Below are 21,445 nucleotides of genomic sequence, written 5' to 3'. Positions count from 1 at the left end.
TTTTTTTTTTTTTAATGATTTGTTGACTTATTTATTTATTTATTTATTTATTTATTATTTAGGTACCAGAGATCAAACTCAGGACCTTGCGAACTCAGGATTTTTGCTTGCCAGGCAGGCAATTATATGGCTGAGATATCTCCCCAGCTCTAGATTGGCTACTTGTAAACCTCCCAAGAAACAAAACAACTGCAGAGGATAACTGAAATTTCAGCAAAATTTCAGGGTTTTTCGTGAACCATTGTTGGTTAGGTTTTAACAAACTCTGCACTTCAACTTCGCGAGAGTACACTGTGTTTACTAAGTGTATCTATGAATACATAGGAAACAGAAATAATCAAAAGCAATGGAAACAGGGACCAGGGAGATTGATCAGCTGCATAAGCACATGCTGAGACCGAGCCTCTCGAGAGAGCCTATGACTTCCCAAGGCATAGAGATTACAGAGCTGTAGCACTGGCCCCAAACGCTAGATGCTACCTCAGCTGTGTCACGCTGCTGGCTCCTCCTGCAGATCCTTCTCTGCATATTGCAGAGGTGAGTTCAGGGCTCCTCCCCAGCCCAGCTCCCAGCACTCGCCTACTTCCCACCACTCTCAGTCACTCATTCCCAAGCCTCTCCTTTCTTCACGAATTAATAAAACCCAGGTTCAGCCCCGAGTCAAGGCCCTTGTTCCAGTTAACCATTATTGTAGCTGGATTTAGGACCCTTGGTTCCCTACAACTACAAATATGCCTTAGTGTCTTTATTCACACCAAGGGTTGCATTGGAAGTGATAGATTGGGATTAACTTGCTATGATTCCAATAGCTTTTCCATGGTATTACAAATATAAACTTCCTGGGCTACAATGAGGACCAGGAAGGGCTCACACTATCCACTCCTGCTTAAGTGATTCATGCTGCTTCTGCCTATTTCTCCTCATTCTATTTTGCACTGTGTTCTTCAGTGCTACTCTGTTGTCTGATGTTGCTCCTGCTCCTCTGTTTCCTCACTGCTGTCAGAAGTCTCTGGCTACACAGCACTCCAGGTTCTTGCTCCTGTTCCTGCCAGAGCCTCAGCTGACAAAAACGGGAGGTTTGAATTCACAGAGTCTATGTTTTCCTCCTTACTTGAGGGAATGTAGGACCTTGGGTACAAACCCCACATGTACACAATGTCAGCAAGCAGGTTACTACTTGCCACTCCCCCAAAATCATTGTTTATTTCTTCCAGAAGAATAGTTATAGCTGCGCCTGTGACTACCGAGCCAGGAATTATATTTCTCAGGCTCACTCGCCAGTTCTGGCCATGTGACTAAGTATGGCCCACGGAATGTGAATGGGATATTTCTGCTGGAGAGATGAACGTCTGCCTCTCCTGTCCATTTCTCCCACGCCCACTGGCTGGAGGAACATGACAGATCAGCCTTGTTGGACCCAGAAAGGCCAAGCACACGGCAAGGACCAAAGTCTTCCTGCTACTTCTGCAGTGCTACGTGAAAGAGATGAAGTTGTTTTGTTTAAGCCCGTATTTTGGGATCTCCTTGCTACGTGATGCATCACATAATCCATTAGTTTTGACGTTCTCATGGCCCGTAGGACGTGTTGGAGCCATGGCAGGATGGTACCTGGCAGAAGATCAGGGCTACAGGAAGCTAAATGGAGAGAATTCTTGTATTTCTTCTTATGTTTTTGGAGAGGCTTTATTTTACATGTATGCCTTTTCTTTGTTCCTTCAAACAGAAAAAGAAAATAATCTTTTAAAATTATAAAAGAATTTAAAAAAAAGAATTGCAAGCTTTTATATTTTAATAGTATTCTAGGGTTTTATTTTAAGTTTTATAGTATTTTGTTAAGTTTTCATTCCACTTCTCTTCTGCGGGCCTTAATCCCTAGCTAGAAACATCTTGTCTTGGGTATCATGACATGGAAAAATAACCACACAAACTCCACATTGACACAGTGCTAGTTATCTCCACAATACCTTTACATGAACGCATGAAGTTTGCCCATTTACGAGACAGGAAACTGAAAAGGCACTGAGTCCCTACAGAGACTGACAGAGAAGAAAAGCGTTTGAGCAGCAGACTCAGGCCTCAGCAGCGTCCTAGCCTCAGAAAGCTAAAGCGATGATCAGTTTCTAATAGCAAGAAGTTAAGAGGTAAGTGGAAGAAAAATAAATCCATTAGGAAAATGAAGTCAAATTTAGGAGGAAAATGTTTTCATTTGATAATGGTACAACAACTACAACAACAACAACAACGTATGGGATAGGAAGAAGGATATGAGGTGGCATTAATTCTTTATTTTATTTTTATTTTAAATTTATTTATTTTTTCCTATTTAATTTCTTATAATTTTTAATTCTTTATGTATTTTAGAGCTTGGAATCAAAGGGTATTGTTTTGACAAATCCAGGAGTAAAGGTGAAGTTTTTTTCAGTAGCTGAAAAATGTTACTGTCATGGCTTCCAATTGGACAGCACAAGGGCAAAAGCAGTGAAGACACACTGACTTCATAAATCTGAATTGGAAATTAAAGGGTGGCATCTCAAAGGAGTATAATTACTCCTGGAAGAAAAATAAATCCATTAGAAAAATGAAGCCAAATTTAGGAGGTACAACAACAACAATGCATGGGATCTCTGTTTTTAGAGGAATTCTGAGAAAGTTAATTCTAAGAGTGATGACTGGAGCAAAAACACACTTCCTTAGACACTGGCCACATAGGCTCCTCCCATCACCAACACGGAAATGGGATGGACTCTGCCCTCCAGCCCTTTGTTTTTTCTTTTTTCTTGGTGGTACTGGGAATTGAACTCAGAACCTTGCACTTGCCAGGCAAGTGCTTATTCTACTGAGCTATCTCCCCAGCCTAATCCCTTTCAAACAGTGGTGCGAGGTGGGGTGGAGCTGGAGTGGGGTCGGAGTTTTGGGAGCACTGCCCCACCTTGGCCAGGACATTTTCAGGGGGTGTCATTGGCCAAAAGGAAAGTTATATTGCAACAATTTACTCCACTTTAATAAGATGAAGATTTGAATACATCAAAACATGAATGTTTTTCTCTATAGATCATTTTAATTTTGTATTTAAATAGGTTAACACTTTGTTATGATGGAGGGGCACAAATTGAAGGACCACCCCAAACTCTAGCTGCACCACTGCCTTCAAAGGAAAGAGCCAGAGTGCCTCACATGCCTTCTGCTCATCTACTGCCAGCCAGAACTTTGCCACACGCCAGAGGTAATCGTAAAGAAAGTGGGAAAAGATAGTTTGAGTCAGGGAGCTGTTTGCCTGGTGCCAATCTCTGGAAGTAAAATGCAAACCTTTCTAAGTAGCAGTAGTTCCTACACGTGCATGAAAAATGTATAGATGACAGAATGGAGCGTGTTGGCACTTAAAAAAACCCCAAGTCCTAGAATATATAAAAGAAGTCAATATGATTAACACAACAAGGTCAAACATCTTGGTCTTATCAATAAGAGTAAATGTGCTTAACTTGTTTTAGAAAAAGCTTTGAGGTTGGGTTAGTATCAACTTTTCATTATGAAAAGGTGACTCATTTAAAATATGTTTTTCAGGGCTGGAGAGATGGCTCAGTGGTCTAAAGCACCTACTTAGAACAAGCTTAGCAAAGCACAGGGACCGCAGTTCAATCCCCCAGCACCACATGCCAGCCAGCCCCACCCCCTGGTGGGCTGAGCTGGCCACACACACACAAATAAATAAAGTTTTAAAAAAATAAATAAAATAAAATAAAATATGTTTTTCAAACACCCAGAAAAAAGATATGGGCAAAAAATATTCAGCATATCTCAATAACAAACCAGTGGTCACGACCTGAATATCAGTGAAAGCGTAATTTGGGCCAAAAAGTTTTAAGCAAGGACAAATTATCCGAGACGCTATACAAAGTAGAAATGTCTATTAGAAGAGCCTTGTTCTTGTTTTCTTTTAGCCCATGAGAGATCAGTAGATAAAACAGAGGAAGAATAGGAAGAGCCAAGTAATAGTCACTTTGCAAAGACTAAATTTTCTTTTCTTTTCTTTCTATGTTATCTGATTTATCTTGCTGTATTTATTTTAGAGTTTGGTCTCATTTACACTCATTCCAGTTACTATATAGTAGGAAAAAGATGTTACATGCAGATTTATATGCTATAGAAAACTATTTAGAAAGTACATGAATTGTAAAGAAAATTCCTTAATCCCTGGTTCCGAAAAAAAAAAAAAAAAAAGAAGAAGAAAATTCCTAGTGAGAGAACAGTAGATGAAATACAAAAGAATAAGTAAGTATTTCTATTTCTCCTCAATAAATCTGCCAGCTCAATGGATTTAGGATCGGGGTTCCATAGAACTTGGGAAGAGGGTGGGGAGAGAGCTTTGTGAGTTTATCCTAAAATTCATCCCCAGCAGGGTTATTCTAGCTCTGAATCTCCTTTTCTCTTTAGTAGCTCCTTCAACTGCAAAAGAAAAGCTAATGTACAAAGAGGTAAAGTCACTGCATAGTCCAAGTGACAGCTAAAATCTGTTTTTTTTTTTTTGTTTGTTTTTGTTTTTGTATTTTAGGGAAGGGCCTACAGGGTGTTCAGGGTCTCACTACTAGATTGTACTCATAGCGATCCACCTGTTTATAGCCTTTCCAAAGCTGGGATTACAGGCACGTGCAACCACACCGAGTCTCAATTGCCATCTCAGTGTACCCTGGGTGCAGTGCTTTAATCCACTGAGCTATTTGGCCGGCCCTAAAAATTTTAATTATTTTATTTTAGTTTTTAAAAATAAAAAATAATAAAAACACTTAGGCACGATACAGAATTTCACTAAGCAAAATGATAGGAACTCAACATTGGTGGTTCTATTGCATATTGCTGTCTTCCAATTAAAACCTCTTTAGGGCAAAAGATTCTCTAGTACACACACTATTAGCAACACACATGACCCAGACTTCATATGCACACCATGAGCGGATTTCTACAGTCATTCATCACAGGAGATCAGCGCCTTAGTGGGAAACACCAACAGTGTCCTACAACAGAGACTTCTAGGACAAAGAAAAACAAAAGACCAAACACAAAAGAAAAGTGGCTATCACAGTGAAAATGAAAGTAATTTGTGTTAAAATGGCCCTGAAGTAACAGTGTTAATAATTCAACTGAAAAAGTTAAATGCTTACTGTTTCATTATAAAGTCCTAGTTTAATAACTTAAAGATACACATAAGGAAAGCATGTATATATAATCATATTTAAGTAAATAAAATTATATCCCAAAGTATGTTTATACATGCAAAGACATATTTCTGATAAAACAATCACCATAAAAAACAAATTTTTAAATCAGGATAAAAAATCATGAAGGTATAAGCATTTTGAAAGGAATACAGTGTTACTTTACAAGGCGTTCATTTTTTGTCATATAAATGGCATAGAAAATAGTGATAATCTTAGCATTAAAACAGTGCACTTGTAAGATAAAAATAAAACAAATTCTTATTTGTTCTTACTTCTTTTGCCAATGTCATTTCCCAACACAGAGTGGTTTTCCACACGCATGGCATCTAGAAAGTGACAGATGGTGATTAGAGAACAGTACTTTAATTAGAGAGCTGTAATTAAAATTACAAATACTACCATAGCATCATTTCTTTGACTTCCTTCTGAAAACTGATGGGTGCAAAATTGACACTGAGGATCTGCCTTTCATTCCCTAAGACTTTGGGAAATCTCTTAAGTACATACGCAGACCAGTCTTGTCCTTTACGCAACAGCGTTAGCAACAGTTTTCTGGTTGAGGTTTAAAATTTTTAATGAAGATTAAAAAAAATTTGTAAAACTTAATAGAAATAAAACAATGTAAATCAATTATATGTTGGAGGACATCCTTTATTTTTTATTTATTTATTTTGGCAGAACCGGGGATTGAACTCAGGCCTTTACACTTGCCAGGGAAGCGCTTATTCCACTGAGCCATCTCCCCAGCCCCCATCCTTTATTTTTAGTTACAAATAGTTACCTGGGGTATTTTTCCTGGCTGGTATCAAGGTCATTTGCATTTATAGGCCTTCCTAAGCTGTGACAAAGTGACCCTACTATCTGCCAGGTCTATCAGCTGAAGAATGTGGCTTTGTTTGTTCCACAGGTGAGGACAGAAATCACATAAAACCAACACTCTGGTATTGACGTGCCAGCATAATGAATGTGGGACTGCCGTTTTCACCAGTGTGTTTGTACTCCAGCATCCATTTATAACCAACAGAGCCAATCTCCAGCCCTCCTCTGCAGTTCCAAAGTGGTGGGTTAAGCCAATACAGAGAAAGGGCTTCTGGATTGCCCTTGTTCCTGGTCCCCATGTTCTCACAGATGCACTTCTAATTTCTATCGGTTTATCAAAAGGAATAGCTCATGCTTAGTTTTTGGTCAATTTTGCATGCTTATATCTAGTAATCTGAATAACTATTTGAAGACAACAATAGGAAATATAGTACCAATTGTTAATTTCCTATCTTGTTTTGAAATTCTGTATCATTTTAAATGTTCTTTAGTTTTTATTTTCTTTAAAATAAAAAATAAAAAAAGAAATGAGAAGCATGGTGCAGATTCCTAGTATCCTGTAGCCTGCTGACTGAGGGCTCACTTCCTGTTGGTGAACCAATCTGCCTGCTGTTCTCCTAGAACTCTGATCACCTGCCACAGTATCACCCAGTGTCTGTGGTATTTGTGTCTGTGGCATCTTCTCCACCCCAAGATCTTTGAGCACCTTACCTGTCATGGAAGATGTGTGCCCACTGTCTGTCCTTGCTTCCTGGCCTCCTGGCACACATTCTGAGGAGCAAATGACACAGGAACACTTATTTCCAGGTCCTTGCAGCTCTGCTCCTAAATTGTGATTTGTAAAAAATGTTCATTGATGCTCTCTTCCACCTACAGATCCTTCTTCCTCCCAACCATAGCGACTCCTTACTCCTAACTCCTATAGCAGAGTGGCTCCATCTCTGGAATCTCTTTTCTCATTCCTATGTATGCAGTATGATCTTGCCCTTCCTAGATGATGCTAAAATTTTTCACTTGCAAGAAAGTGCTAATTAATAATGTATTATAGATATAGAAGACACTGGAGGAACAATGCCTGGTTTTAGGGAGGAAAGATGATACATGCGCTTCTAGGAGCATTAGTTCTGGGGTGTGAAGGTCTCGAGACATTAGAATGGCAGCTAAGATCTTCAGGACATTGGACAGAGGCTTCTCCATGGAAAGAGTTTGCAGGCCAGCTGACTGGAGAGATCTGCTAGGAATCATTGTGTTGTGGATGGTGACTGAAGCCATAGGAGTGGATGAAATGCTTGGGTGGGGTTTCGTGTAATCTGAGGGAGTGACAGGGGCCACTCAAATACCTGAGAGCACTTTGAAAACTCATGGCTACGATGAGGCACACCTTGCATCAAGTTGCTTTTGGTTCTTGTTCGTCTTAGATCCAGCAGTATCTCCAGCCCTTCCCCTTTCACACTGCACCCCCCATCTTTTTACCTTTTCATACTTTCTCTATATAGTGTCAATTATGCCTCATCTTTTTTTTTTTGAACTGGGGATTGAACTCAAGCCCTTGTGCTTGCCAGGCAAGTGCTTATTCTACTGAGCTATCTCCCTGGCCCCATGCCTCATCTTTCATGCCTCGCCTTTGTCACCTCCTGTATATATCTCATTCCACACGTTTTTCTACATTCATATTACTGGGCTGAGTTTTATTTCTGAGGCAATCTTCTTATTGATCTTCCAGCCATTTTTACAGTGCCAATCTCTGCCTCTGTCATCACCATTTTATCTATATTCAGTTTGACCTCACAGATTACTGCTTTCATCATCATCAAATCCCAGTTCCTTTGACACTGACCACACTGTCAGCGTTCTATGTCACAAGCCTTTCATGGACTTTGTTTCCATGTTTCTGGTACAACTTTTGAGTGAAAACTTGGAAATTATCCTTCTTTCCACCCCCACTCCCTCCCCACAACACCCAGTCTGGTACACTTGGATCCATGCCCACTTAGGAAGATGGGACACTTTTTCAGACATCCTCCCACTAGATGACACAGCCCACCTTTCCCATTCTTTCTTCTTGTGTTATGCACTCAGCCTCACCCCTCCCTCTAGGAGCTTCACTGTTCTTTTGCACCCGGTCCTACAAACTTGTAGAAAGTGGTTAGAGTCTGGGGACAGGCGTGTGTGTGCATGTGTGTGTGTGTTGAGGAGGGATAAGAAGAATTTTCCTGCTTGCACACAAGACTAACACATAATTGGTTGCTCTATCACATGCTAACAGGTCTAATACCCTTCTGATTCTCTTCTTCTATTCATCTGAAATCTTAAGACTGACAAGACACTGAAGAGAAATAAGGAAACACCAGTCTATAAACTTCAGCTGATAGCTAGCCGAGCAATCCGGAGCCTGCAAGTGAGTTCAGAAGACAGCACTTCCACTCAGCGACCCCCTCAGATCCAACAGAGACCTAGTTTCTTTTCTCATCTTTTTTATTCTCTTTATCAGTTCCTGCCACGGTCCCCTTTCCACACTTCTAACTCTGTCTCTAAATCTGCCAATCTATGTCTCTCTGACTTGTCTAGTCACCTGTATTGCTTTTGCAGGGATCCTCTTAATCTTCGTTCTGTCTTTGTTCTTCTAGTAATCCTTCCAGGTACTTGGTTTTGTTGTTTTGTTTTGTTTTGTTTTGTTTTGTTTTGTTTTGTTTTGTTTTGTGGTACCAGGGATTGAACTCAGGACCCTGTGCTTGCCAGGCAGGCACTTAATCTACTGAGCTATCTCCCCAGCTTCTAGATACTTTGTATACAAAACAGGCACTTCTATTCCTACCCTGCCTCTCTGTCTGTGACTTTCATCTTTACCACTCTATTGAAATGCATCTAGCTCAGCACACACATGTGCACGTGCGCGCGCGCACGCACACACACACAAATATTTGCCAGTTATCTATTATCTATCTATCTATCTATCTATCTATCTATCTATCTATCTATATGTCTATCATCTTGGCCAAAAAAGTATACACACTTCAGAAGTTCACTGTACTAACAAATGTCTGGAAGCTGATGGCCACCACTTTAAGTATTTCTTGTAACTGTAGAGGCCAAAGGTGACTTGTATGAATCTCACAATGTCTCAGTAAATTTAGCATTGAAATATTTATACAAGTTTTCTTATCTTGGTGTACACATTTTGGGCAGACTATGTATATCATACATATATATGTACATATTACACACATATATACACATAATATGTACATATACCCATGTATGTGTGATACACATGTATTTTATATATTATGTACCTTGTTTGTTGTTGCTATTAAATAATTTTTTTTCGTGAATCAGGTACTGATGCATTTCCCTATGAATATTTTGGGTTTCTTTTACCACCTGTTTAAACTCTGATCATGTTGCATAGCTCTTTTCTTCCTATTTGTCATATTCAATAGTCATTTACTGTCAGACACTTGGATTACTAGTGCCTCTTGTTCCTTTGGGTGTTTGACCTTTATAACGTGTGTATATCTAATTCCTTAGCCTAAAATGAGGATTGCAAGAGTTAGCCTGCTGAAGTCTTAAGGGTTTTGTGATGACAGAATACTAGTCAAAGGACACTGAAGTAACACAATATAGTCCAATTATGCTGGGAAGGACATTTGTCAAAAACTATATTAACATTGGAGAGTGATTGATCCAAAGTTTTTATTTCTGTCTATAATTACATGGGAGGTCCAGTTGTCCTTTGTGGTTTCTACAATTACAAGAGACAAATGACCATGTCGATAGAAACTTAAGATCTTTGTGTGACTAGGCAGGAGAGTATTAAAAAAGGTAACATCATTTTGTCATTTATTTCTTCTACAGTAACAATATAGAATTACATACATTTAGTTAAGAAGACTCATCTTGGCAACATGAGTTTATAGTTATTTCCTGCCTTCTTCCATTTTCTAAAGTTATGAGGAGTTCCCAGGATTAACGGGATGCAAGGCAGTGAAGGTGCTCAGAAATACAGTTGTTTTTAATTCAGATTCCTGACATCCTGCGGACCAAGGCTCGGCATCCTAATCTTCTTTACCTGATCCACTTCTTAGGGCTTCAGAGCGCTCTTCTCTATGATTCAGTTCAGCAGAGTCACCATTGCTGAGCCCTGGAAAAAGAAAGAAAATGCCTTCATGCTCTTAGATTGGGTCTTAGGCACCAATCCAGCAGAGAAGTGTTTAGAAAGAAACTGGAGAAGGGCAGCTGGTGCAGGAGGTTGAGGTGTATTCTATCACCAACTGCTCCAAGAAGCAGCCCTGAGGCTGCGGCCAAAACCAGCTTTGCCATGAAACACTCTCCCTTTGGTCACCATTTCTTGTATTTCTTACCTTTTTTACTTGTTTGTACACATTTCCCTCTCTCTCTCTCTCTCTCTCTCTCTCTCTCTCTCTCTCTCTCTCTCTCTCTTTTCTTTGTGGAACTGGGGATTGAACCACGCCCTTGCACATGCCAGGCAAGTGCTTATTCAACTGAGCTATCTCCCCGGCCCCATGACTTTTTTATCTGGTGGTGACATGGAAGCAATATTTAAAATGTGTCAGTACCTCCCCTGGCTGAGCCCTAAATGATTGAGCTGAGCAGAGGACAGTCTATATTTGGGAACTATTTTATTCTTTTTTATGAGTGAAAAATAAACGCATTGGGCTGGGCCATTGTGCACTTTCAGGTGCACATGTTAAACCAATTAGCCCAGTCCAACTAACTCAACATGTATAATGTGAATCATCTAAAACTAATGTATTTATTTATTTATTTTATTTTATTTTTTTAGCTCCATGCAAAGTCAGAGGAAGGAAAATAGCCGGGTGAGGGTGTGTTAGATAAACTTGGGTGAAGTGGCGGTGCTGACGGCTGGGCCAGTATCTCTGCGTGGGCTGCCCTAGAGGTGCTTGGATTCCCAGGGCTCAGCCGGGCATGTAACATGTCAAGCTTCTGATCCATAGACTTGACCACGTTGTTGATGGACTTGAATTTTTTCTCAAGGGATGCAAGTCATGCATTGAAGTCTGCCTGCTCGACTGCAGTAGGTAGATTCTTCTGGATTCTTATTAGGAGTCCAATTTTTGCCCAAACTCCCCAAGATTGGCTGCAACACCTTTGAGAAGTATGTTGACATCATTGATGTCAGAAGCCTTGAGGATCTCAGATATAGCTTCCAGCGCTTGAGACAGAATGTCCAGTTGACAGTTGCTCCAGCTCTGTTTCTGTTTCCGGATCAAGTATTTGGTCTGGATCTTTCTCCGTTGTCCCCTGGACTAGGTCTTTGACACTCACTGACAACAGCTTCTCCTGCAACTTCCCCTCTGCTTTCGGCTTTCAGCAGTGGATCATTTTCGGAGCTGGCCTCGGCTTCAACTGCTTCCTCTCTGCCATCCCTGACCTTGAGCCTATGGAGCAACTCAACCAAACACAACCTGGTCAGGATTGACGGGTATGGTTTTCTAGTGGCTTGGTTCCTATTTTGTTATTTCAAAGGGTATTAAGAATTGTCTGAATGAAGCTATTGTAGAAAAGGGGAGTATCTGTTACTTCTAGAGTTTTTATTTGGCCTGATGTCTTTTACAATTGTTATGTCTTCCATGTAGAAAAAGGAGAAAAATGAAACCAGTGATCTATAACTACAAGGACAGTACATTTTATGAGTACCCACACTGTGGACAGGATTAAAACTATGAAGACGCTGATGGTTAATTCTCTTTTCATCTTAATACAGATCTCCAGCCAATGGAGCAGAGACCCAAAATTATTTAGCTCAAGTTGGAAAATGAAAGCCATTTTGAAACCAATATGCATTTGTTGGTTGCAAATAATTTAGCAGTGAATCTGGACTTGCATGACTATGAGTTCTTGTAAAATATGCTCACATTTGGCATAAATATCATGCAATTTTCTGCAGTGAACTTAAGAATGGGATTCTATCTTGGATTCTATTGCAGGTGCTTTGTAATGTAGTACATTGTCCTAAAATAATAAAGTGCTTTTGAATTCTAAAATACACCAAGCTTCACGGTTTAGAACAAAGCATCAGAGACATTTGCTGAACCCATGGTGCTAGTTCTGCTTCTTCTGGGCACTTCCTAACACCATATAATGTGCAAAAACGCCTTCATGGTTTAAGTGCTGAAGTCTCCCCATCTATGAAATAGGAAGGAACAATCCTTATTTTGCCAATTTTTTGTTGTTCTAAAGATAAACGGAGACCTTAGTTGCCCTCTCAAGATTTTTTTCAGTGATCACTATTTGGCCAACATCATGTTGACTATCAACTGTTAAAAGCTGTGAGTTTAATGGTGATAACAAAAAGGCTTTCATTTTGTCAATAATTACAGAGTAGCAAAGTCTTTCAATTTTAAACAAGTTTGTAACAAAACCAAGCAACAGCAAACTATGTCTTTGTCTTCACTACCAAGTAGAAGATGAGCAGAAGGAGAAAGCATGCTGGCGGTCCAATATTTTGGGGTACACAGGTCTGGTGATACGTAATAAAAGGTTATTCAACTGCAGTTGACTTCTTAGGCCTAGATTTAAAAATTCTCTACAATTTTCACAATATCTAGAAGGCCAGGCATGGTGGTGCTTGCCTTTACTTCCAGCACTCAGCAGGCTGAGGCAGGAGGATCACTGCAGGTTTGAGGCCAGCCTAAGCTACATAGTGAGGTCAAGGCCAGTCTGAACTACATAATGAGACTCTGTCTCAAAAAACAAAACAACAAAGTAAGCTGAAGGCCAGCCTGAACTGCATAGCAAGACCATGTCTCAAAAAAAAAGGACAACCCCTCACAAAACAAAACAAAACATCTACAGGGAATAAATCAGAGAGTGGGTTGGACCATGCTGTGATGTGTTGCTCAAGCTCTGACTAGGACTCCCAATCTCCCGGAGCTGGGGAGGGAGGACAGGCCTTACCTGTTGCATGCAGCCCACCTCTCCAGTCTGAGCGCTTCCAGAAGTTGAATACAGGGAGTGTCTCCTCTTCGCTGGATTCTGAAGAATCAGAGACATGTTCTCTTCCTGCAGAAAGGACCAAATGTTCCCAAGGGACTCTCAGTGTGGGACAAAGAAACCAAGGGGAAGAACATCTTATACAAAGAGAACTGGGGAAAACATAGAAAGCCTGACCTCCCAGGGCAAGTATGTCCCTCCCTCAGACTTCTGTGACCTGTCTCAAATCTGTGAGCATGAGGCTGGGATTTTACCTCTGATGGGCCTCTCAGTTTCATCCTGGCCCTTTGTCTTCTTACACTGTCATCTTTCACTTGTCCTTTTAAGGACCTGTAGTTGATCTTATATCACTATGTATATGCTTTTATAGCTTTGTTTCTTAGAGTAAACATGGAAATTTGGAATCAGAAAAGATGCACCTTTTCCTTGTATAATGGCTACTCCTCCCTTGTAAACATAAAAAGAACATTTACACTTCTGTTTTAAAAAATAACAAAATTTTTTATTATATTTGAATCATTGACTTCTCTGGGATCATATCCTATGAATTAGAATTAATCTCTTGAAGGAAATACAGTTCATTGATAACCATACTTCTTACCTCTTTTTAGAGGGCTTTTTCTGAATGTAGGTGAATCTCTGAACTCTCTAGGTTCTGTAAAGAAAAAGGGAGAAAATCACTGTTTGCACACAAATGACCAGTGCTACAATAACTCACACAGCAAATGGGCTTGGACTTCTAATGAAGATTTTTTTTTTTTTTTTTTTTTTTTTTGTGGTACCAGGGATTGAACTCAGGACCCTGCGCTTGCCAGACAAGCACTTATTCTATTGAGCTATCTCCCCAACCCTCTAAAGAAGTTTTGAAAAACATTTTCCTTCCATTCAGTCCCATTCTTTAGGACTAAAGTCATAAGATTGTGATCCAATCTGGCTTTTTAAAAAACTCTTTATGTAAGAAAAGAAAGAAGGACAGCTTGGATAATTGCACTGCTGATTTCTACTGGTCTACTAAAAGGGAGAGTTAAAATCTATAAATAACTTTTTTTAAATTTTTTTTTAAATTTTATTTATTTATTTGTCTGTGTGTGTGTGGCCAGCTCAGCCCACCAGGGGGCGGGGCTGGCTGGCATGTGGTGCTGGGGGATTGAACTGCAGTCCCTGTGCTTTGCTAAGCTTGTTTTAAGTAGGTGCTTTAGACCACTGAGCCATCTCACCAGCCCCTCTTTTTTTTTTTTTAAAGTACAGTGTCTACAGGGTCTCACTATGTACATCCGACTTGTAGCGATCCACCTGTGTTCAGCCTCCCAAGAGCTGGGATTACCCAAGAGGTGCGTGCCACCATGCCTGATCTCAATTGCAGTCTCAGCATACCTCAGGGGCAGGACTAGCAAGGCTGGGGATTGAACCCTGGCCATTACATCTGCCTAAGCAGGCACTTTAATCTACTGAGCTATTTGGCTGGCTCTGTAAATGAGACTCTAATCCATTACTTTAGTTTTTTATCTATAAAGTTGGGATTACCTAATCACTGTACTTCCTATTAAGGTTTTTGTGACAATAGTATGAAGATTTATTTATATAAGTCCTATAAAAGTCAAGTGTATGCCAACCATGTAGCTATAATTTGGGTTTGAATGTAGTTGATCTGAAGTCATTTCTAGCCAAGTGAAAAGTAATAACACAAGTTAGTTTTAGGAGACTTCAAACTTGTGACTGAAGATAATATTAATGCAGAGGAATCCCGTGCTTATTGTGCTCTATGGAAGGTAAAGGAGGATAGAGAATAAGTATGCTATTTCAACTCTTTAGTATTAATAGATTATGTAGTAAAAAGACTAAATTTATTAGCTCATTTTTTGCTGTTTTCTGTTTTCATTGTATCAGCTGGGCTTATCCTGTTAAGCAATAGTTTCTAAAGCCTTGTTGACACCTTTAATTTTCCAGTAGCACAGGGAGGTTAAATGCAGCAAATGGTCCCCAAGGAGCTCCGAATCAAAGTGTACAGGAAATGCTCAGAATAAAATTCATGCGACAGCAGCGGTCTAGATTGGGACCCTGATATTCTTAGCTGAGGAGTTGCAACTCTAATGTTCTTACTTGGTTTAATCTTATGCGAGCAAGTAGCTTCTTGGGTCTCTTTGTCCTCACTTGATTCTAGCGGGTCATGCGTACTGATCTCTGGATAAAGGAAGACAAAGACATAAAATGCAATGGTTTAGGAAGCAAAACACATGAGCCATGTTCCAACGCAGGGAGCAGGATGCTGCAGAGGCAGGAAGGGGGCCTGGAAAGGAAGGCAAGGGAGGTGGGAGGGGAACAGGAGGTACAGGGTGCAGCATGAGCACACACCAACCCCCACCCTGATTGGAGTCACTGTGTGTCACAAACATACACTAATAAAAATTTTTAAAAACAAAAATTCAGCTCTTTCAAGGTTTCAGTTGGGATCAAAGAGCCAACTCAGTATGAAATCCCCTTCTATGAATGCTTGGAAGAACCCTGAAAAGTCATGCTTTTCTAAGTCACCTACCCAGCTGGTGAGGACACTCCATGTTTGAACCTAGCGCACAGTCAGTTTGCTAGCAAGGGACAACTTGTTGCTTGGCCCTTTCTCTCCCTGCATTTGTCCCTTTGACTTCATACCTCTTCTCCTTCTCCTGCCACATTTCCATCCCCTGCCATGACCTCTATTCTGTTTTTCCTGCATATGACCTTGAACTCCTATGTTATAGGTGGTGAGCCACTTCTGCCTGTTCCACCCTGCTACCTCCCTGAGTCTTTCACAAGGTGGGGAATACTCTTTTGTGCTTGAGTCATAGACATAGTTGGGGAAAGTTTTATGGAGCACTTTGCTCACGCTAAGAAAAAAAATATGCACCGTCTGAAAATGGAAGCTAATCTGCTTTTCTGTAAACAGTGTTATGAGCAACTGGAGTAAAGGCACGGATGTGCTGTTAACGGATTGCTCTTCTGCAACCTCTAGGCCATGCAATATTTTCATTTGCTTTTAGGTCTTAGTGTTTTCCCTAAAGAGAAAGTCGCTAAAATCCTCTGGATCCAGAAAGGAAAAAGGGAAAGAAAAACCCACCAATGTGTACATTACAGATTTTTACATTTCATATCAACTCAGGCTGCAGAGGGAACCAAGAAAATATTTTGGTAATTGTTTCTGTTTCACATTTTTACAAAACAGGTGACTCAGAATCCAGGGCACTAGACTTGGGTTTTTTTCTTTAGTTGTTCATGAGACTTTGGAGAAGACTTTTAAATAGCTCTGTGATGTGTTTTCTCATCTAGGAAACTAAAATGTCTACCCTGCTTACCCTTTAAGAGTTTGTAAAGAAAAGAACAAATAATTATTTGCAAAAGTCTTTTGAAAAATCCAGGTGCCATTACTTGCTGAAAATTTTGGTCTAAAACAATAATTTGGATTTCAGGATACTTTGTCTTGAATATTTCTGCTGTTAGCTAGTTGGATGAGTTTTCTTTTGGCAGTCTCAAGTTTGGGGCCAGATAATCTCATGATCTTCCAAGACAGGAATATTTGGCATTCTGTCCTCCATAGGAAGGAGGCACTGGAGAACTCTGCCACCTCATGGCACGGCAAATAATTAGTGTAAGAAAAAACAAAGTCATTATTTTGCAAGCCTGTACCAACTGCCTATAGCAACTGCGTACAATGCATATATAAAGAGATCTGTCAGCAGCACTAATTGTTCAAAAGAAATGTGTGATAATTTTTCATCTTCCTGCATTTCTTAAAATGTTTAAATAAAATCAACACAGAGACTAGGGTGCTAGGATAGCCTGGACCCACCATACAGAATAAATGCACACCAGCAGGAACTCTGGACTCCCCTCCCACAGCCCACGTCTTGCCCTCCTGGCCTCCTTACCAGGCTCGTTCCTCAGGGCTGACCTGGAGGCTGTGGGGACCTCGTCTCCATCGCTGAGTCCTCCGGAGTCATCGCTGCTGATGACTGCGCAAAGAAGGGAAACCCTGTAAGTCTCCACAATCACAGCACGAGGAAGCTAAGCCCGCCCAAGGCCCTTTAATGTGAAGACTGGGGCGAGGTCTCATCCCAAAGGTGATCAGACTGCTCGGGCAGCTACCCCAGCGCCCAGCTGCTCAGCTCCTCCCTCATGCTCTCTCTCCTCCCACCCCCATCACGTGGCCTGGCTCTTTACCTCTCAGTTCACTCCTTTTTTCTGGGTCCTGCCCGCAACCCCCGCTGTGGCCTCTGTGTATGGCAATGGCCTCTCTCCCCACCTCCTTGGCTTGATGGGATTACCCCATCTCCTCTCATGACCACCCTGATTCCTTGACTTCCCTCCCCCTCTTTTCTTGAACTCCTGCCTCTTGCCTTCTTTTCATTTCTAACATCAGTCCATTTCTGCCTTTTGGAATTTCCTCAGTTTCTACAGCTGAGCCACACGCTTGCATCCACTTACACAGGCGCCTGTGTCCTCCCCTTCCTGTCTCTGTTCCAGGCCTTGGTGGACAACGAGGACAAACCTGAGACCTTACCTGGGAGCCGGCCCTGGGAAGACACAAATCCTTGTAGCCGTACCTATTATGTCCGATGCCTGGCTCCTTTTCACCCTGGTAAGGGTTTGTTGCTCCTCATCTGAGTAAAATGGCTTTTCCTTCTTTATATCCACCAGAACCACAGAGCAGGAATTAACTTGGAAGGCTTGTGTGTGTGTCTCTGTTCCTAGGCCAGATCGTGAGGAAGACAGAATATTCCTCGCCCTCTCCCACACCCTCCCGGCCATTAGCAATCGCCCTCCCGCTTTGCTGTGGGGATGAAGTCCCCGCTGCCCCTCTGTCCTTTCTGTCGTCTAGTTCTCTCCTCTGTGCCTCTGTTGTGCCTTTTGATTTTTACCTGTCCCTTTACCTTCACTCCAATCTTTCGAAAGATAATTTTTACTTAAAAAAAAAAAAAAGATTATGGCCATGATACAGTGTACATAGATAAGAACAGATTTTCAAGGATCACAAAGTAAGCAAAAAACATAGCATTGGGGCCGGGGAGATGGCTCAGTAGAATAAGTGCTTGCCTGGCAAGTTGAAGGGCCTGAGTTCAATCCCGGGTTCCATAAAAACAAACAAACAAACAAAACATAGCATTACCTCAATAGATGCAGAAAAGCACTAGATAAAATTCAATGTTCTTCTTCTTCTTTTTTTTTTTTTTTTGTATTTTAGGGAAGGGTCTACAGGGTGTTCAGGATCTCACTACTAGATCAGACTCATAGTGATCTGCCTGTTTACAGCCTCCCAAGAGCTGGGATTACAGGCGAGCACCACCACACCCAGTCTTAATTGCTGTCTCAACATGCCTCAGGGGCAGGCCCGGCATGGCAGGCCTGAGGATCAAAGCCCCCAGCCCCTGTGCCTGCTTGCAGGTGCTTTAATCCACTGAGCTATTTGGCAGCCCTCAATGTTCTTTCATGCTAAAAAAAAAAAATCTTAGAAATTATTTATTAGGGAATGTACCTAGGCTGAGCCCAGCTGCCAGTGGGGCCCAGCTGCCAGCCTACTTTGGTGGGGCACAGCCAAAAGGAGCAGAATCCAGCAGCCAGACCCAAGCCAGGCCTGCCCAGATGAGTTCAAGTTCAATAGAACTAGACCCAGTGAGCTGAGGCATTCTGCTAGGCCCAGTGGGACCCAGGCTGAGACCCAGAACTACGGTGCAGATCCTCATGGTATGGAGAGGGCTGGAAGGAACTTGGGTGAACTAGGCTGCCTGGAAGACTTCAGGTACATCAAGGAGAGGTGCTCAGACAGAACTCAGGGGAACTAATTTAAATACAAATTCTCAATTTATGATCTGCTTTGTTGTATAGCTATAACATTTGCTCCTATGGCCTAAAGTATGAACTCATTAGTTATAAAAGTTTGTCAGTTTCTAAATTTCATTAGCTGTTATTAATATTGCTAATTGTACTACTGTGAATAGAATACCATATCTGCCTTAACCACATGTTCTCCCTTGGGTAATATTGGGAGGTGCTTGGGTAATAACCTCATCAAAGCCCTATACCAAAGGACAGAGAATGGAGCCAAATGGAAACCAATATCTCACTCTCAATCAACAGAGAAGGCAAAATCTTGGTACACACATAAAACAAGAATCTGTAACACAAGAGAGACACCTAAAGAAGAGACCCTTTAAAGAGAGGTTCTGATTACAGTGACACAGCTGCCTACTGTCAAACTTTCACAAAAAGTATGACAGAAATCAAAATAAAGAGTTCTTTCTGAAATAGAAAATGACAAAACAAAGGAGCAAAATGCAATCTCAGGCCCCAAGCCCACCCAGAACAAACCCAGGAGACATCTGCATACAAGAAATTGGAAGTCACACACTCAAAATATCTGAAACAATAGCAACTAAAGTAAAGAAACAACTGCAGAAGGGTATAGAGGAGATCAGATCAGAAATAATCTCCCAGGTTAAAAAAAAAAAAAGGAATGATAACTATGATGAAAGAATTACTAAGAGTTTCTAAAGACAACACTGATAAAAAAAAATACAGGAAGGAAGATATAAAAATGATGTAAATCTTAAACAAGCAATGTAGGTAAGAAATAGAATGCATGAAGCAGATTCAAAGAGATACATGGCAAATTAAGAACTCCTTAAAAGTTGGCGAAACCATTTGAATGAAAGTGAAGATAGATTTTCAGACCTTGAAGACAGTGTTGCAGCTAGTGACCAGAAAAGGAAAATATCATTTAAAAACAATAAAGATCCAGGAAATAATAATTCAACAGCTGCAAGACAACGCAAATATGAACAACATAAGTCTAATAGGTATCAGTAAGAAAGGACACAACACAAATGACATAAAAAAATTGAGCAGAAGTTATAGCAGAAAATTTCCCAAATATGGAGAAACAAGCTGAAATTCAGATAACCGAGGCATATAGAACTCCAAACAATATCAACCCAATTAAAACTACACCCAGACATACAATAATCAAGATCTCAGTAATTCAGCACAAGAACAACATACTAAAAGGCACTAGAGAAAAGAAATAGATCACATTTAAAGGAAAACCCATCAGAACAACAGCAGATTTCTCTTCACAAACCACCAAGTCAAGATGATCATGGAGCAAAGTATTTCAAGTCCTATGAGAAAACAAATTCCAACTCAGATTGATATACCTTGCAAAACTCTCTTTCAAGTTTAATGGAGAAGTAAAATACTTCCTGGGAAGTACCTAAATATTTCAGTACCTCTAGTATCATTTTCTAGCCTGAGTATTTGGACAAAAGAAAGAAAATTTATTCATAGTAAAGAGGCAGAGATATATTGGCATTGTACATATGGGTCATATATGACAAACCCAGTAAACATTATAGTAAATGGTGAAAAGTTGAGACATTTCCCTTTTAAATCAGGAGAAAGAGAAGGATGCCCACTTTCACCACTCCAATTCAGCATGGTTTCACAAATGGCTAATAAATGCATGAAATGTAGTCAACCTCACCACTCAGTAGGCATGTGCAAACAAAACCACAATGAGACGTCACCTCATACATGATAGAATGGCTATTGTCAAAAAGACAAAAAATTACAAGTGTTAGTGTGGACAGAGGAAATGGAATCCTTGTCCAATCATGATGAACATATAAATTAATGCAGTCATTCAGGGAAACAGTATGGAGATTCCTTGACTAGCTAAACATAGAACAGTACCGATTCAAGAAACAGACTATTGGGTATATACCTAAATGAACTGGAATCAGCATGTCACAAAGATGCCTACATACTCATGTTGAGTACAGTATTATTCTTAAAACCTAAGACATGGCTCAGAAGGTGGTGTACTCCTGTAATCCCAGGACTTGGGAGGCTGACACAGGAGGATCTCTGAGTTTGAGGCAGCCCTAGACAATATAGTAAATTCAAGGCCAGCCCGAACTACATAGTGAGACCCTGTCTCAAAAACAAAAACAAAAAACCATAAAAACAAACCAAGATACAAATCAACCCAATTATACATCACCAGATAAAGAAAATATGATATGCGTACACAACGGAATACTATTTCAGCTGAACAATGAAGCAAATCCTTCCATTTGTGACATCATGGACGGACCAAAGGAACACTGTGTTCAATGAAATAAGCCAGGCACAGTAAAATGAACGTTGCATGATCTCACTTATATGTGCAGTATGAGAGCGGCGAATTCATAGGAGTACAATGATAATTACCAGGAACTGTAGAGAGAGGAGAAGTGGGTTGAGGAGATGTTGGATATGAGAAAAACACATTCAAGGGGTCCATCGTATTACAGTGACTGTAGTCATTAGCAATGTATTATAGTCTCAACAACTGCTAAGAGAATAGGTTTTGTGTTCTCACCACAACACTGTGTGAGGTGGTGCATATGGTAACTAGCTCAGTGCAGCCACTT

At 40.6% G+C, this 21,445-nt stretch overlaps 1 protein-coding gene across 1 annotated transcript in view; it reads right to left on the bottom strand.

Moving 5' to 3' along the window:
- Sp100 (SP100 nuclear antigen) overlaps nucleotides 1–21,445 on the bottom strand; it is a 94,508-nt gene that overhangs the window by 23,283 nt on the left and 49,780 nt on the right. Inside the window, exons 5-13 of the mRNA XM_023722059.1 lie at nucleotides 17,582–17,725; nucleotides 16,907–16,990; nucleotides 15,108–15,188; nucleotides 13,609–13,662; nucleotides 12,972–13,076; nucleotides 10,102–10,173; nucleotides 6,744–6,857; nucleotides 5,486–5,539; nucleotides 1,609–1,713 (exon numbers count right to left, since the gene is read on the bottom strand). Of these exons, the coding sequence (XP_023577827.1) occupies nucleotides 1,609–1,713; nucleotides 5,486–5,539; nucleotides 6,744–6,857; nucleotides 10,102–10,173; nucleotides 12,972–13,076; nucleotides 13,609–13,662; nucleotides 15,108–15,188; nucleotides 16,907–16,990; nucleotides 17,582–17,725 (813 nt within the window). The remainder of the gene's footprint in view (nucleotides 1–1,608; nucleotides 1,714–5,485; nucleotides 5,540–6,743; nucleotides 6,858–10,101; nucleotides 10,174–12,971; nucleotides 13,077–13,608; nucleotides 13,663–15,107; nucleotides 15,189–16,906; nucleotides 16,991–17,581; nucleotides 17,726–21,445) is intronic.

Source organism: Octodon degus, unplaced genomic scaffold, assembly GCF_000260255.1.
Source record: "Octodon degus isolate 3935 unplaced genomic scaffold, OctDeg1.0 scaffold00089, whole genome shotgun sequence".
Taxonomy (NCBI): Eukaryota; Metazoa; Chordata; class Mammalia; order Rodentia; family Octodontidae; genus Octodon; species Octodon degus.
This window is presented reverse-complemented; position numbering and strand designations above follow the sequence as displayed.